Below are 14,884 nucleotides of genomic sequence, written 5' to 3'. Positions count from 1 at the left end.
ACTGTCCCCACACTGTCCCCACCAGGAAGGGTCTATTGTGCTGTCTTCCACACAGGAGGACCAGCAGTGATCGCCTTTCCCTCATAGGTAGAGTCGAGTGGTCCCTGAGGTAGCGTCCCCGTGGGTTCTCTGTCTGCTCCTTCCCTGGCTGCTAGGAAAGCCCTTCCCTGTGCATGAGGTCCTGGGGCTGCGGGGCTGGGGCGCAGATGAAGGCACATCCAGGCTGGATCATGCTCTTCTCCAGCAGCACCCCCTGCCCGCTCACATCCCAGCAATTCCAGTGATGGGCATTTCCATGGCTCTCCACCCTGGCCGTGCTCCTGGAGCCATCCCCAGACCGTGTGTCCCTGGGCAGTCACAGCTCAGGGGAGGTGCAGCCCTGTGTCCGGGCCAGTGGTGCTGGCTCTCCAGGACCCAGCCAGGCCATGGGCCAGTGTCCTGCTGTCAGCCTTGGTTTTTAAAGATTATTTATACAGTTTCTCAAGAGTTGAGTGTGAGTCTAGTAACCAATAGCAGGGCAGGTTTGGAGGCCAGGTGCATGCAGCACACTTTTTTATGAAGACTATTCTCGCCCAGTTATTATATTGAGAGGTGTGTACATAGAGTGAACCTCTGGCAGTAGAGCCATGCATGTACCTCCAGGAATAGCTTTCCGTTCCTGTCTGCTCCTTGCTTGGAATAAACTTGGTTGGAAACCATGAAATGATGGAAGTGGTTGATCCACCCGAGTCCATCTTGGTGTTTTCTTCCTTTGAGTTTTTCTGGGTGAGGTTTGTACCATCCCACCCTGACCTTGCTGTGCTCCCCTTGGAGGGGGGAGAGGCTCATCATGCAGGGTGTGGGCAGAGTCCCACCCTCCTCCTCCTCAGCTGCTCGGGGCCCTGCAGCCACCTGCCCCTGGTTTGCAGGTGAGCCCACATCTGAGGTGTCACGACATGTCTGTGAGACACTGATTTCCCTTGGGCACTGCCGAGGGTCTGCAGCTTTGTCTGAGCCAGGCACAAGGAAGTGAGCAGGGCTTGTGGCAGCAGGAGCAGGGATCTGGTTTGTGACTGGGAGCTGGAATCACACATATGGCAGGCCTAGATACACGAATCCATGAATTAGGAATCAACCCACAAATGTAAACCAGGGAGGGATTTAATTTTTTGCTGGTTTTTATTTATTTATTTATTATCTGATGTGACCTACATTTCACAGCTTAATGCTGCAGTAATTTCTGCATTAAGCATATGGGAATGTATTTGTTTGGATGTTTTATATTTAATTGTAACATAATTTCTTTTGTTGATTTTCTGATTTTCCCTGAAATTGCACCAAGGCAGTTAACATCTAGTGGAAGGTGTCCTTGGTATGGCAGGGGGTGGAATGAGATGAGCTTTAAGGTCCCTTCCAACCCAAACTGTTTATGATTCTATGATCTCTTTTCTTCCTGAATTGAGCTTAAATTACAGCAGCAGGAAATCCATAAGGAATGGGAAAGAGAGAAGTCACAGTCTGATGGCAGTGACCTCCCCACCACCCCAATGTCCATGGGGTGACAGGGACACCCCGACATCCCCAGCTGCAAACACTTAGCAAAGGGAGTTCTGAGCTGCCTGTGCTGGGAATGTCCCTTTTCCCACAGCTGGCCTGGCTCGTGCCAGGGCCCCTGGGCCAGTGAGGACCCAGCAGAGACCCTGGTCCCTCTCCCACCACCCAGTTCAGGTCCCTCCACCCTCTGTGCCAGCCCAAGGCTCCAACCCTGCCAGCCCTTCCCTTATGGAGGGAAGGTTTGCATTTATTTATTCCCTGTGCCAGGGAGCTGTCGGAGCCAGCACAGCTGCCCCAGCCTCCTCCCAGCGCAGGATCAGAGCCAGCAGCATCTCTGCAGCTCTCCCAGTGCCAGGAGAGGCTGAGCAGCCGCCGGCTGATGGAGCCAGAGCCTGCCGGAAACACCTCCCCCATGGCCCCACACGCTCACTGGCCCTAATTCCTTTGGACAGCTTTCCTGGAGGCTCTGGGTCAGGGACACCAGGGAGATGCTCTGTGCCCTTGGCTGAGGCTCATCCCTGGCTCTGCAGCACCAGAGCCATGGTGGAGGAGCCCCAGGTCCCCACACTTGTGCCTGGAGTGGGGATGAACCCCTCAGTTCCCTGGGGACAGCAGTGTTCTTTGGGATGGACCCCTCAGTTCCCTGAGGCACAGCAGTGTTCTTTGGGATGGACCCCTCAGTTCCCTGAGGCACAGCAGTGCTCCTTGGGGATGGACCCCTCAGTTCCCTGAGGCACAGCAGTGTTCTTTGGGATGGACCCCTCAGTTCCCTGAGGCACAGCAGTGCTCCTTGGGGATGGACCCCTCAGTTCCCTGAGGCACAGCAGTGTTCTTTGGGATGGACCCCTCAGTTCCCTGAGGCACAGCAGTGCTCCTTGGGGATGGACCCCTCAGTTCCCTGAGGCACAGCAGTGTTCTTTGGGATGGACCCCTCAGTTCCCTGAGGCACAGCAGTGCTCCTTGGGGATGGACCCCTCAGTTCTCTGAGGCACAGCAGTGTTCTTTGGGATGGACCCCTCAGTTCCCTGGGGACAGCAGTGTTCATTGGGATGGACCCCTCAGTTCCCTGGGGACAGCAGTGTTCTTTGGGATGGACCCCTCAGTTCCCTGAGGACAGCAGTGCTCCTTGGGGATGGACCTATGGAATCACATAATCCATACCCTATGGAATCACATAATCCATACCCTACGGAATCACCAACACTGAAAGGGGACATGGAAACACCTGGATCCAGCTGTTCCCCTTTCAGTGCCTGTTCCTGAGGCCTTTCATGGCAGTGGTCCCATAGCTCCCATCCCACCCAGCTCTGTGGTAGCTGCGAGTGTCCCACCAGCCCAGATTCCAGCTGGGTTCCAGAATTGCAGCATCTGGATGCTTCCATGCTTTCATGCATCTACAGTTCAATACCTTGGAAATGACACCAAATCCTTGGCAATGTTAAAAATACACATTTATTACTCCACGTGTGCAATGCCTTCCAACAGTATCTGCAAAAACACAACCTTGTCATAACTTAAATATTCTGTGATGTGGTAAAACTGCCATGCAAGAAAATTACAGGAATGTATTAACATAAAATACAAAGATATATATACATGTATCTGCACTGAAATAATTTTTAAAAATACCCTCCCAAGGCAGCAGGATTTCAGCACTGTCCAGGGTCAAGTCTATATAACCGGTATTTCTGCTATTATTTTATTACTCTTAGACTCTTTTTGGCAAGCTCTGGAGTAATAGAGAATTGGCAACAGAAGAAACATCAGGACCTGACCTGGCATTTGTCTTCTGTACAAAAATCCCAGTGAAGGCTGTGGAATTCAATGCCAACACTTAAAAATATGCAACTTTGCAAAACTTCTTAACACAACAGAGATAAGAAAACAATCTCATGGCAAGTGATTAAAGGAGAATAATTTATAGGTGCTGTAGACTTTTCACAGCAGATAATGGCACACACTGTATAAATCTGTCATACAAAAAAATACAGGTATTTAAATATTTATGTACAGAAAATTCCTGTGTTCTGGCTGTAGTGGAGGTGTAGCCCAGACCTGTCAGTGGCACCTTCCAAGCTGGGGTGTGGGACCAGGGCTCTGGCACTGTGAGGTTTGCTCAGCAGCAGCAGCCAGGGCTCAGCCAGAACAGTGGCACCACCACGGGCACCACAGCCCTGCCACATCCCCAGACCATTGTCCCCATGCCCAGCCCAGCCTGTGCCAGCAGCCAGGGACAGGAGCACCCACGGGAGCAGCACAGGGAGGAGAGAGGATCAAACCCCCAGAACTCCTCTGTGGATGGGAGCAGCTGGACATGGGACGCCCTGGCAGGAGCCACAAAGGTGTGTAGGGCCTAAGGAGTGAGCTGGGCTCAGCTGGCACTGGCTCAGCTGGCACTGGCTCGTTCCAGGGACACAGCAGTGGGGTCTCAAGAGGGGTCCAGAGTGGGGAACAGGAGGCCCTAGAGCCCTGAAACCCTCCACAGGGGTTCTGACAATGACAGTAACACTGAGCTCTTTCCCATCACTTGTCCCTTTTCCAAACTGGGGGAGACACACGTGCCCTGTCTTTGCTGTGAAAGATCATTTTGTACCATTCTGCCTTTCTGGTTGACTCATGGAAACAACAAAACTGCTCCTGACAGAATCTGATCTGTTCAGACCATCTCCCATCCATTTCTGCCTTAGGAATGCCCAGTAAGGAGGCAAACACCGCAGCTCCCAGTGTCTGGCAGCAAACACCTGCTGATGCTGGGGTGGTGACTGGGGTGCCACCACACACCTGGGGCACCACAGGGCTCGGGTTCAGCCCCAGCAACCACAAACCACTCTGCAGCAGCTTAAACAACTCATATAGTGAAGGTGCCTGCAACAAGGAAGGCAACACCCACAGCTGGAGCAAGGGGAGATTTCCTGTGTTATTAAGAAGTTAAGACAGGTATTGGCAAATTATATACAGTACTTGTACTTTACACTGAAAATAAAGTAAATCAAAGGGTGATTACAATATTCCTGTCTTTCATACCCAAGCAGCCTTGCAAGGCCACCCACTCTGCCTCCAACAAAACCTCAGCCTGTGATCAACTGTGTCCTCCAAACCTGGGCACATGGAGCCAGACCTTGCCACCCATCCCACAGCTCCTCACTGCCTGCAGCTGCCACAGCAAGGAAGAAAATATTGTAAACGCGTACTGGAACTCAAATACACATTGAACCATTATCCAGCCCCTGAAGAATCCATGGAGAGCACAAAAAAACATTTATTTGCCTTCAATGGGGAAAGGTGACACAGGACAAGGAGGTGCCTGGGACATCCTTGTGTTGCAGGATCTGAGCACTGGAGGCTCCCAGGAGCTGGTGCCGCAGAGGCTCTGTGTGTGCACAGGGATTATCCATCCTCAGAGCAGCATTTGTGAGCAGGGAATGTCAAAACCAAACTCACAGCACCTCCCTGGCCTTCCTCCCTGCCCCTCATTTCTCCCCATGGGACCCAAGGACATGGCTCCTTTCCCTGCCCTCTCACTGCATTAAAAATGTGCAGATCAGGATTCTGACATGAAAACAGAGACTAAATCACTTGATCTCCTCCCCTGACACATTGCATAGGCCCCATCTTCCCCCAGCAGGCAGGCATGGTGCTGGGCTGGTGCTCCAAGACTGGAGGGCAGTCCTGGGGAGCTCTGGATGGTCCCAGCTCGCTGGGGCAGTCCTGGGGAGCTCTGGATGGTCCCAGCTCTCAGGGGCAGTCCTGGGGAGCTCTGGATGGTCCCAGCTCTCAGGGGCAGTCCTGGGGAGCTCTGGATGGTTCCAGCTCTCAGGGGCAGTCCTGGGGAGCTCTGGATGGTCCCAGCTCTCAGGGGCAGTCCTGGGGAGCTCTGGATGGTCCCAGCTCTCAGGGGCAGTCCTGGGGAGCTCTGGATGGTCCCAGCTATCAGGGGCAGTTGCCGGCGCTGTCCAGGCAGGCTCAGGTGCTCAGCACACCTGAGGCAGGTGAGGGCAGGTGGCCTGGCCCCGGCCTAGCTGCTGCCCGAGGAGCACACAGAACTGCACATGTGCAGGGGCTCAGCCTCTGCCTCGGCCTCGTCGGGGGTCTCGGAGGCAGACACGGACTCGCTCGGCTGCTCTTGGCCCTTCTTCAGCCTGTGGAGAGGAGGAAGCAGGAGTCACACAGCTGCCCCCCCAGCAAACACCCCAGGAGTGGCCAGGGTGCTCTGGTGCCCACTCACTGCTCCAGAGGTGCCCACAGCAGAGCCACGGAGAATGAGGAGTCCCCCCAGAGCTCACAGACAGGTCATGACAGAGCCCAGCAAACCACACTGACCTGCTCTGAAACGCCCCAAAACAGCCTGCAAGGCTTCAGCCCACCCCCAGACCCCTTCCACAGCCCAGCCAGACCCCTGCCACGAGTGCCCACAACCCAGCCAGGCTCCTGGCACCCCCAGACCCCTGCCATGAGTGCCCACAGCCCAGCCAGGCTCCTGGCACCCCCAGACCCCTGCCACATCCCAGCCAAGCTCCTGGCACCCCCTCCTCTGCAGAGCCTGCCCATGGACCAAACAGCCCCAACCCTGGGGAAGCAGTGACTTCAATCCAGCACTTTCACTGCCTGCTTATTTCCACCAAGGACTTTTCCAACCTTAATCATCCTGAGAATCTATTCTATGTGTTAAAGGCCTCCCCAGTCACTGAGTCCAACCTTCCTCACCTTCATTTCCCAAAACATCACCTGCTAAAAGCAGGATGGGTTGAGGAGGTAGCACGGAGGAATGGAGGCAGTGTCACACACACATTAAGTCCCAGAAGTCTCTCTACAATGTATTTTATTTAATGGCAGCTAATAAACCGTGTTCTTGCCTCCCCTTGTGGCCAGAACCATTTTCCATACACCTGAACGTCTGCTGACACCAGCCACCTGGGGCTAAGCCAGCAACAAGGTGCTCCTGGCTGTCAGCCACTGGCACTGATTCCTAAGGGAAGTCAGAAAAAGGACTATTTTTCCTTAAAAAAAGCAGCCCACACACTCACTTCTCTCTGTTGAAGATGACAAAGTCCTGCTGGATAGCTTCAAGGCATTCCTGGAGATAGTCATTTTCCTATTGAAGAAAAACAAAACATGCATAAGCAGCCCCATTTGCATCTCCTGGCTGCCTGCAGCCCCCCAGCACTCCCAGCTGTGCAGGAGCCCCCCGAAGCCCCCCTGAGCCTCAGCCCAACACCTGGAGGCAGCAGGGCTGGCTGCCATGTGGCTTTCACCAGGGGCTTGTGCCATCCACGGCAGCAGTTTTCCATAAAGCACAGATCACGCTGCTCCTGACATAAACATAATGCATGTATCCTGCATTCTGGGAGTACTGTCAGCCCAAAGGAAGCACGGCCAGCGTGGGGAGAGCCCAGCACACAGCCCACGAGTGGGAATCCCTGCAAAGGCACACGGGGAGCTGCTGCCTCGTGCCCAGAGCTGGGGCTGTGCAGGGACAGAGGCTGAGCACACCAGGCTGCCCAGAGCTCTGCTGCTCATCTCCCTTTCCCAAGTACCCACTACTAGGAAAGTCTGGCCAGACTTCCATAAGAGGAGCACGTGGTTACTGAAAACGTGTTTGTTTTCATTTGGCCAGACTTCCATAAGAGGAGCACGTGGTTATTGAAAACGTGTTTGTTTTCATCAAAATAAACCCGCAGTGTGGCAGTAAGAGCTGCAATACCCCCCAAACCCAGCCTTTCCCCAGCTGGATGTTACCCCGGGCAGCACATACAGACTGGGAGCTGTCTTTGCTGTTATCCCTTGACTTGTTCTTCGCGAGCCTCTTCTTCTTCTTGTGCAGGGGCCTTGACTCGAGGATCATCTCCTCCAGCTCGAAGGTGGGGTCGCAGTGCAGGCGGCCCTTCTGCCAGGACACACACACCACTCAGGCACGGCACAGGCTCACAGAGCACTGCCCCTCAGGAAACCTCTGCTCTCACAGCAGCTCCTCCAGCCTGAGGAGCAGCCCCTGGGGCTGGGGACACGGGTCACTCACGTTGGGGACGAAGCCCGGCTCCACACGCTTCTCGCTCACGTCGCTCCAGACCACACCTGACAGGTGAGCCGAGGCCTGGATGTGGGCCAGGCACGAGAAGCGATGCTCAGGGTTCACTGTCAGCAGCTGGGGAGGGAAAGCATTGGTGATAAAGCGCTGGAGAGAAGAGCATTCCTGCCGGAGGAGGAGGCAGCCAGCAGCCCGCCTGGCCAGCTGCAGCGGATCCGCCACGCCAAGGAGCCCTTCTGCTGTGGGAAACAGGGAACGCTGCAGGAAAAGCACCTGGGAAAGTGTTCTGCAGGTACCCAGCGCTCTGGGGGGACACGGGGCTTCTGTCCCAGCTGCTGGCACATCCCTGGTGAGAGGCTGGATTCCCGGGGAGCCCGGCTGCCCAGCAGATGGCAATGCAATCCCGCGAATGCGCCTCTGCCAGCAACGCCGCTCATTATTAAACTGAGCCTAATTATGCAAATCACCCACCCAACATTAACTCTACCAGAGGCACTTACTGCCGGCACCGGCTGTATCTTTCCCACAGCGAACTCACCAGCTGCTTTCCAGAGTTCTCAAGCAAGCCAGAGCTAAACCGGGTGTCCCAACACATCCCAGCTTTCTCCAGCAGCAGCGTGAGGAAAGCAGCAGAGCATTCCACAGAGCCATTCCTTGTCCACTGTCCCTCCAGCCCTTGTCCCAAGGCCCTTTCCAGCTTCTCCTGGAGCCCCTTTAGGCACTGGAAGAGGCTTTAAGGTCTCCCTGGAGCCTTCCCTTAGCAAGGCTTAACATCCCTGCCTCTCCCAGCCTGTCTTTTGTATATTATTACTATTCCTATTAAGATTCATTGTTTATTAATTTGCTTATAATTTTCCAGCTACTCCTGCCTATTGCCATCCAACCCAAACCCACTCCAGAAGGACAATTCATCCAACAATTCACCCAGTTCCACCCCAGAAGGACAACTCATCCAACAATTCACCCAACTCCACCCCAAAAGGACAATTCATCCAAGAGTTCACCCAGCTCCACCCCACAGGACCCCAGAAGGATCACCCACCTTCCTCAGCAGCCCGACCATCTCCTTGGACCAGGCTGAGGAGTACTGGACGCTGACGGTGCTGAAGAGCTGCACCAGGGACTCCACGGGGTTGTTGGAGTGGATGTCGTAGGGCCTCTGGGGACAAGAGCACACAGGTGAGGAGTGCTCTCTCCCCCTGGCTCGGCCAGAGCTCACGGTCCGGGGGCAGGGATGGCCAGAGCCCTACCCAGCCCCGCAGCAGCTCGTAGGCCATGATGCCCAGGGACCACCAGTCCACCTCGAAGGAATAGCCCGTGCCGCCGCTCAGGAAGGAGTGGAAGATCTCCGGGGCTGAGCAGAAAGGGATAACATGCAGCAGGTTATTTGTGGTTCTCTGTTCCGTATTTCATGTCAGAGCACAACATTCACGGTGACTTTTCTGCCCGAGGGGAGGCTGTGTGAGGCAGGGGAGCAGCAGCAGCCTGAGCCTGCCCTGAGCCTGCCCTGAGCCTGCCCTGAGCCTGCCCTGAGCCTGCCCTCACTGGGAGCTGCAACTGCCACCTGCAGGGACAGCCCTCCCAACACAGCACAGCACAAGCACGGGTCCTGAGAGACACCAAGGGCAAGGCTGGAGCCAGAGAGGGAGGGCAGGAGGGGATGGGGAGGGCAGGAGGAGGAGGCTGGATGGGATGGGGAGGGCAAGGTGGGATGGAAGGCAGGACTGGACAGGATGCAATGGGGTGAAATGCCAAGCACAATGCCTTCACACTGGGAGCTCCACTTCTCAAACAATTTAGGCTCTGCTGAACGACTTGGGCACGAGCACCAATTCCTAAATGACCTGGATGCCCCTGGCCCAGGCAGGGCCCCGTGGGCAGCGTGTGCTGAGCACCCACAACGTGAGAGCAGCCGTTGTCTCTTACCCATGTATGGCTTGGTCCCAGCCAATGCTGTCGCTCTTTCACCGTCCCTAATGATTGTTGCAATATTAAAATCTGTTAAATGGGCATGACCTTAAATAAAGACACATTTTAAGAAGGAATTAGTGGCAGTGCAGTGGCAATGCAGAGTCAGAACACATTTGTTTCATAAGCTTCTGCCCTCAGACAGGGGAGCACAGACACGGGCAGGTCAGGGTCGGATCCCATGGAATGGCCATAAGAGACCCCAAAGGTTTCCCAGGATTTGGGCTGGCCAGGTGAAAAAAGCTGGGAGCTTTGGGTCTTGATTTTAAATCCTACTTGGAGCTGGCCAGGAACCCTTCAGCACTGGCCAAAAGACACCAAGGAAACACTATCATAGAACCACAGAATGTTTGGGATGAAAGGGACTTAGGGATCATCTTGTTCCAAGCTCCTGCCATGGAGCTTCCACTAGACATGGGTGTTCCAAGCCATTGCAGCAATGACCCCAGATTCCCAGGGCTGAAGTAGGGCTGGCACTCTGTGCTGAGCACAGCACGCTGGCTCACAGCTGGGTCATCCTCCCCACTTCAAAAAGCACAGGGATGTTCAGCCAAACATGATCCAGTAAAAGCAGAGCTGCTCTTCCCACTCTTTCCCCAGGTGAAAAGATGCCTAGCACCCAGGACTGTAAAGAATCTGTCCCTGGAAGGAATGAGTGAGCAAACCAAGAGGAACAGAGTGATCCTACCTTGCTCATCGAGGAGGATGTTGTCTGGTTTTACATCTCTGGAAAAGAAGGAAGATTACAGCAGATGGAATCTCAGTCAGACCAGGGATGAGACTCAATGACAAAAATCCTGCAATTGTTTATCTATCAAAAATTAGGAACAAATAAAAATCTTCTAACAGGAGGCAAGCCCCTTATTGATGGACTAGAAAAATGGTTTTCCTGGGCAACCTGGTGGAAAACTGGAAGCATTAGGCTTATTCAGGCCTCATTCCCAAGGAAAAGGAATAACAATACTGGGGATATTTCTGTGAAGCCCTGGATGGCTTTAACACCTGCCCTGAAATGTTCCGCTCCCCCCAGTGAAGCATCAGACTCCCTCTGAGTGGTGAGGGGAGGACCAGCATAGACAGCACGAGCCTCCCCAAGGCAGCAGGGCAGGGACCCCAGAAAGGCAAGGACCCCAGAAAGGCAAGGACCCCAGAAAGGCAAGGACCCCAGAAAGGCAGGCCCCTGGCAGCAGAGCCCTGGGGGTACCTGTGGATGATGTGCTGGCTCCGCAGGTAGTCCAAGGCCAGGGCCATCTCACAGATGTACAGCTTCACTGTTTCCTCGGTGAACTGAACGTTCTGCTGCAGGTGGTAGCGCAGGTCCCCTCCCAGGAGCAGGTCCACCACCATGAACATGTCCTCCTCGTCCTGGAAGGAATACCTGCAGCACAGGGAGCAGCTGAGCCTCAGGGGGATCACAAACCCAGCCAGGCTTTTTCCCTTTCCCAATCACACAGCTCCTGGGAGAGCTGCACACAGCCCCACCCAGAATCGTTTGCTCAGGAAAAGCTCTCTCGGACCAGCGAGTCCAACCATTCCCAGCACTGCCCAGGCCACCCCTGCCCCATGTCCCCAAGTGCCACATCCACAGGGCTTTGAGATCCCTCCAGGGATGGGGACTCAGCACTGCCCTGGGCAGCCCTTCTGGATGGAAAATTTTCCCAAATATCCACCCTGAGCTCCCCTGGCTCAGCCTGAGGCCGCTCCCTCTGCTCCTGTCCCTGTTCCCTGCAGCAGATCCCAAATCCCCCCGGCTGTCCCCTCCTGTCAGGTCCCCCCCTGAGCCTCCTTTTCTCCATCTGAGCTCCTTCCCAGCTCCCTCAGGAATTCTCCAGCCCCTTCCCAGCTCCCTTAGGCCCTCCTGGGGCTCCAGTCCCTTCCCAGCTCCATTCCCTATCCTGGACATGCTCCAGCCCCTCCAGGTCTTTGCAGGGATGGGCCCAAAGCTGAAGATGAAGCTTTGCTGCTTGCACATTCACAATCATGCAAGTCCAGCTCAAGATGCACACTCATTTTTAAAATCAATCCCTACACTAAGCAGTGCTTTCCTTGAAGAGATGGGTATCCCAAGTAATGTCCCCCTGCTCACCCCTCACTGTCCCTGAGCAGCTGTGCCACATCAGCCCACCAGCACAGAGCTCAGGCTCTGCCAGCCACACACTTCACAGAAACTTCACATTCTCAACAGCAAAAAATCTCATAAAACCCACTTAAATTATCTCAGCCTATCTTGAAGATGAATTGGAAAACATAACTGCTAATTTAACCAGATAAACCAGAAGAAGAGGTTTATATTTACTGTGGAGTAAACCGCCTCTCTAAATCTGCCGTGGGTCCCACGGGAGACTGACAGCAGTGGGGATACACCAAAACAAGGCTCATTGTTATATTTGGTGACTGCAGCTCCAAGCAAAGAGTATGTGGGATTGTATAATACTTATGAATCACTCACTTCTGCTCCCATCTTAAATGTAGGTTTATTCTCAAACTATGAGCCGAATGGGTTTGCTATGAGAGCAAATTCTCTCCAGAACTTCTCTCATTTCTTGTTGGGAAAAACATTTGTGTTTGTTAAAAAACTGAAAAATATCAATATTAACTCAATTGGCTATTCTGGAGCAGCGGAACAATAAAATAAATGTGACGCGTCACCCATTTCCATCACTTTGGGTATAAAACTTCCTCAACTTTTAGAAGTCTCCCCCTCCCCGCCAGCCTGGCACACATCAGCACTGCTGGAGTGGGAGGGGACCCCTCCAGGGCAGGAAGGCCAGGAAGGGACAGAACACCTGGAACAGTGGGTCCCAAAGCCTCTGCCTAGGGCTCACCCCAAACTGACCAACGGCCCTGGGATATAATGCTCTATTTTCTAAAACTGTAAATCAGGTTCTCCTGCAAAATTTGGCAAAGATGTGTCTGAGCTCCAAAGGAACGTGTTTGATTTGGCCAGTGAGCATGGTGCAAAGCACAGGGAGGGATGCTGGTGGCCTCAGGGGTCGATGTGGGTGTAGGGCCGGGACAGACTGCAGCCTTTGGTACTGGCACTGCCTGGACAGGACACATCTCACAGGCGCTGCTGACTCAAGCTACTTGTTAGATTTCAACCTGATTTAAGAGCAGGTTTTTTTTTTAAATTAGACCCTAAAACGCTGCTCAGAAGCGAGGATATTTCTGCTGGTGCACACACGGTGAAGTCGCTATCGAGCAATTGGAAATGTCACTATTTGTAGTGATGTGCTGCTGGAAAGGTTGGGAGAGCCCTTGGCATTACCAGGTGTGCTCTGCGGGCATGGGGGGAGCTGCTCACCACAGGTTCACCAGGAACACGTGCTCGATCTCCTGCAGGATCTCCAGCTCCCTGAACACGTTGCGCACCTCGTCCCTCTCGATGCACTGCTGCTTGTTCATGTACTTCATGGCGTACATCTTCTCCGTGTCCCTCTTCTGCACGATGCACACCTGGGGGGAGGAGAAAACACTCAGGAACGGTTCCACAGCCTCATCTGCTGCCACGGGAGCCGAGACCTTCTCTGCTCAGTGCCTCAGACATCCCTAATCTCTGATCCCTGACCCTTGACCCCTGACCCTGATCCCCAATCCTCAATCCCTGATCTCCAATCCTCGATCCTTGACCCCTGATCCCTGATGCCTGATCCCCGATCCCCAGGCTGACACTCGGCACTATGGACAGCAGCATCCCTGCTCCCCGTACCCGGCTGGGGAGCGCCCGGCCTTTGTTCCAGCCCACCGGCCCTGGGACCCCGCAGCTGCCTCCAGGGCACGGTGCCGGCTCCGGAGAGCTTTCCCACGGGACAGCTTCTCCAACAATTGTGCTGGGAGCCGCGCGAGACCTTTGGGCTCGCTGTGCCTGGATGCAAAGCACGGCATTCCTTCCCATCCAGCTCCTCCAGCCCCGCACATCTCTGTGCTCTGGAAGAGGAAAATGATCCCTTTGGGCCGGCAGAAAGCGACTAAAATGCAAATTTATTCCAACAAGCAGCCGGCCCTGAGGGACACCCGGGACCGTGCCCGGAGCCCGCTGGGCTGGCCCTGGGCGCCTCCCTCCGCTCCGCTAATGACACCTTAATTACCGAGGCGCCTGCTTCGCAAAAGGGCTAATTACCTATCACGGTAACTACTTTTAAATGGACTAACGGCATGTCTACATCTGTACAATTATGTCTGCCCTCTGTTAATTAGCAGCCATGGCGGTAATTAGGATGGGCTGCGTGGGTTCCCTGGGCACTTCGGCCCCTGCCGGGCAGAGAGCGGGTCCCGCTGGCACCGAGCGGAGCCGGGACAGGAATTCGTGCGGGAGCCGGGACAGGAATTCCAGCGGAGCCGGGGCCCAGGAATTCCTGCGGAGCCATGGAAGCGCACACAGGTGGGAACCGCGAGCGCTCCGAGCTCTAAACGCTGCCATTAATTACCATTAGCGAGTGCTAATGGTGCTCGGTGTAATATCATCAAGGACGCGCTGCCGCGAGGAGGTGACAAAATAATGGCTGGTTATCGTTAGCCTGATAAAGCCCCCAGTTAGCGATGCACACGAGTTACCGGGGTTGTTTTCTACCGTCGTTACAGTTACGGTGGGAGATGAAAATCAGCTTTTACCATAACTCTATGCACACCTCAGAGCTCACGTTAAGGGCACGTCGTGGGCAGAGTGACCTGAGCTCCTTCCCTGTGCCTGGACCCCTCCGGTGGCCACGACGGGCGAGCAGAGCCCATCAACTCCAGCTGCCCGGGACCGTTCACGGCACAAAACAGAAGGGAAAACCTTCTTCATGCACGCTTAATAATAATAAAAACCACAACGCACACCACCAGCAGGATCCAGCCCCTGCCTAGAGCAGGCTGAATTGTTTGTATGTTCAATAAACCAGGCAAAAAATAACGTTTTATTTGATAAATCCTTCGAGCAGCAAAGCCCTAAAAAATTTCCTTTAAAGCATGGTCATTGCTGTAAAACTACTCTGAAAACAGTCCTCTGGGTAACAGCCATCAAGGCACTGAGCAACATTCTCTCCTGATGTCAGTTTATTCCACATTATTTCCGGAAGCTCATTAATTTCTAGGTGATTTATTTTTTAGGTTGTGACTCGCTGTACCTTAATGAGTATTGCATGCTATTCTGATGTCATTTGTCTCTTGTTTCTCCACAGTGAAAATGGGAGCCCAGCATAGTAAATGAGAAAATAATGAAAATTTCATGTACTCTGTACTTATGATAAACAGTTTTCTGCAATGGAACAGCATCACCTCCACCCACAGCAGCACCAGTTCCGGGCACTCGGGAAATGTTTGTTCTCTGATTTCTGGGGGAATGTGGATGTCAGTGGAGAGAGAGGCCCTTCCTGC

The 14,884-nt window shown here is 54.0% G+C and overlaps 1 protein-coding gene across 2 annotated transcripts in view; it reads right to left on the bottom strand.

The window, feature by feature from the left end:
* Positions 1-5,548: 5,548 nt before the first annotated feature.
* Positions 5,549-14,884, bottom strand: part of STK32C (serine/threonine kinase 32C) — a 68,488-nt gene continuing 59,152 nt past the window's right edge. The window contains exons 3-12 of one of the 2 annotated variants that reach the window (XM_062496341.1): positions 12,831-12,982; positions 10,731-10,904; positions 10,215-10,252; positions 9,485-9,574; positions 8,809-8,912; positions 8,601-8,717; positions 7,550-7,675; positions 7,286-7,417; positions 6,558-6,625; positions 5,549-5,672 (exon numbers count right to left, since the gene is read on the bottom strand). In XM_062496341.1, coding sequence (XP_062352325.1) covers positions 5,549-5,672; positions 6,558-6,625; positions 7,286-7,417; positions 7,550-7,675; positions 8,601-8,717; positions 8,809-8,912; positions 9,485-9,574; positions 10,215-10,252; positions 10,731-10,904; positions 12,831-12,982 — 1,125 coding nt within the window. Of the gene's footprint in view, positions 5,673-6,553; positions 6,626-6,748; positions 6,768-7,285; positions 7,418-7,549; positions 7,676-8,600; positions 8,718-8,808; positions 8,913-9,484; positions 9,575-10,214; positions 10,253-10,730; positions 10,905-12,830; positions 12,983-14,884 lie in introns of those variants that run through there. The other variant, XM_062496342.1, reaches the window with a different exon arrangement.

The sequence above is a fragment of the Cinclus cinclus genome, chromosome 7, assembly GCF_963662255.1.
Source record: "Cinclus cinclus chromosome 7, bCinCin1.1, whole genome shotgun sequence".
Lineage (NCBI taxonomy): Eukaryota > Metazoa > Chordata > Aves > Passeriformes > Cinclidae > Cinclus > Cinclus cinclus.
This window is presented reverse-complemented; position numbering and strand designations above follow the sequence as displayed.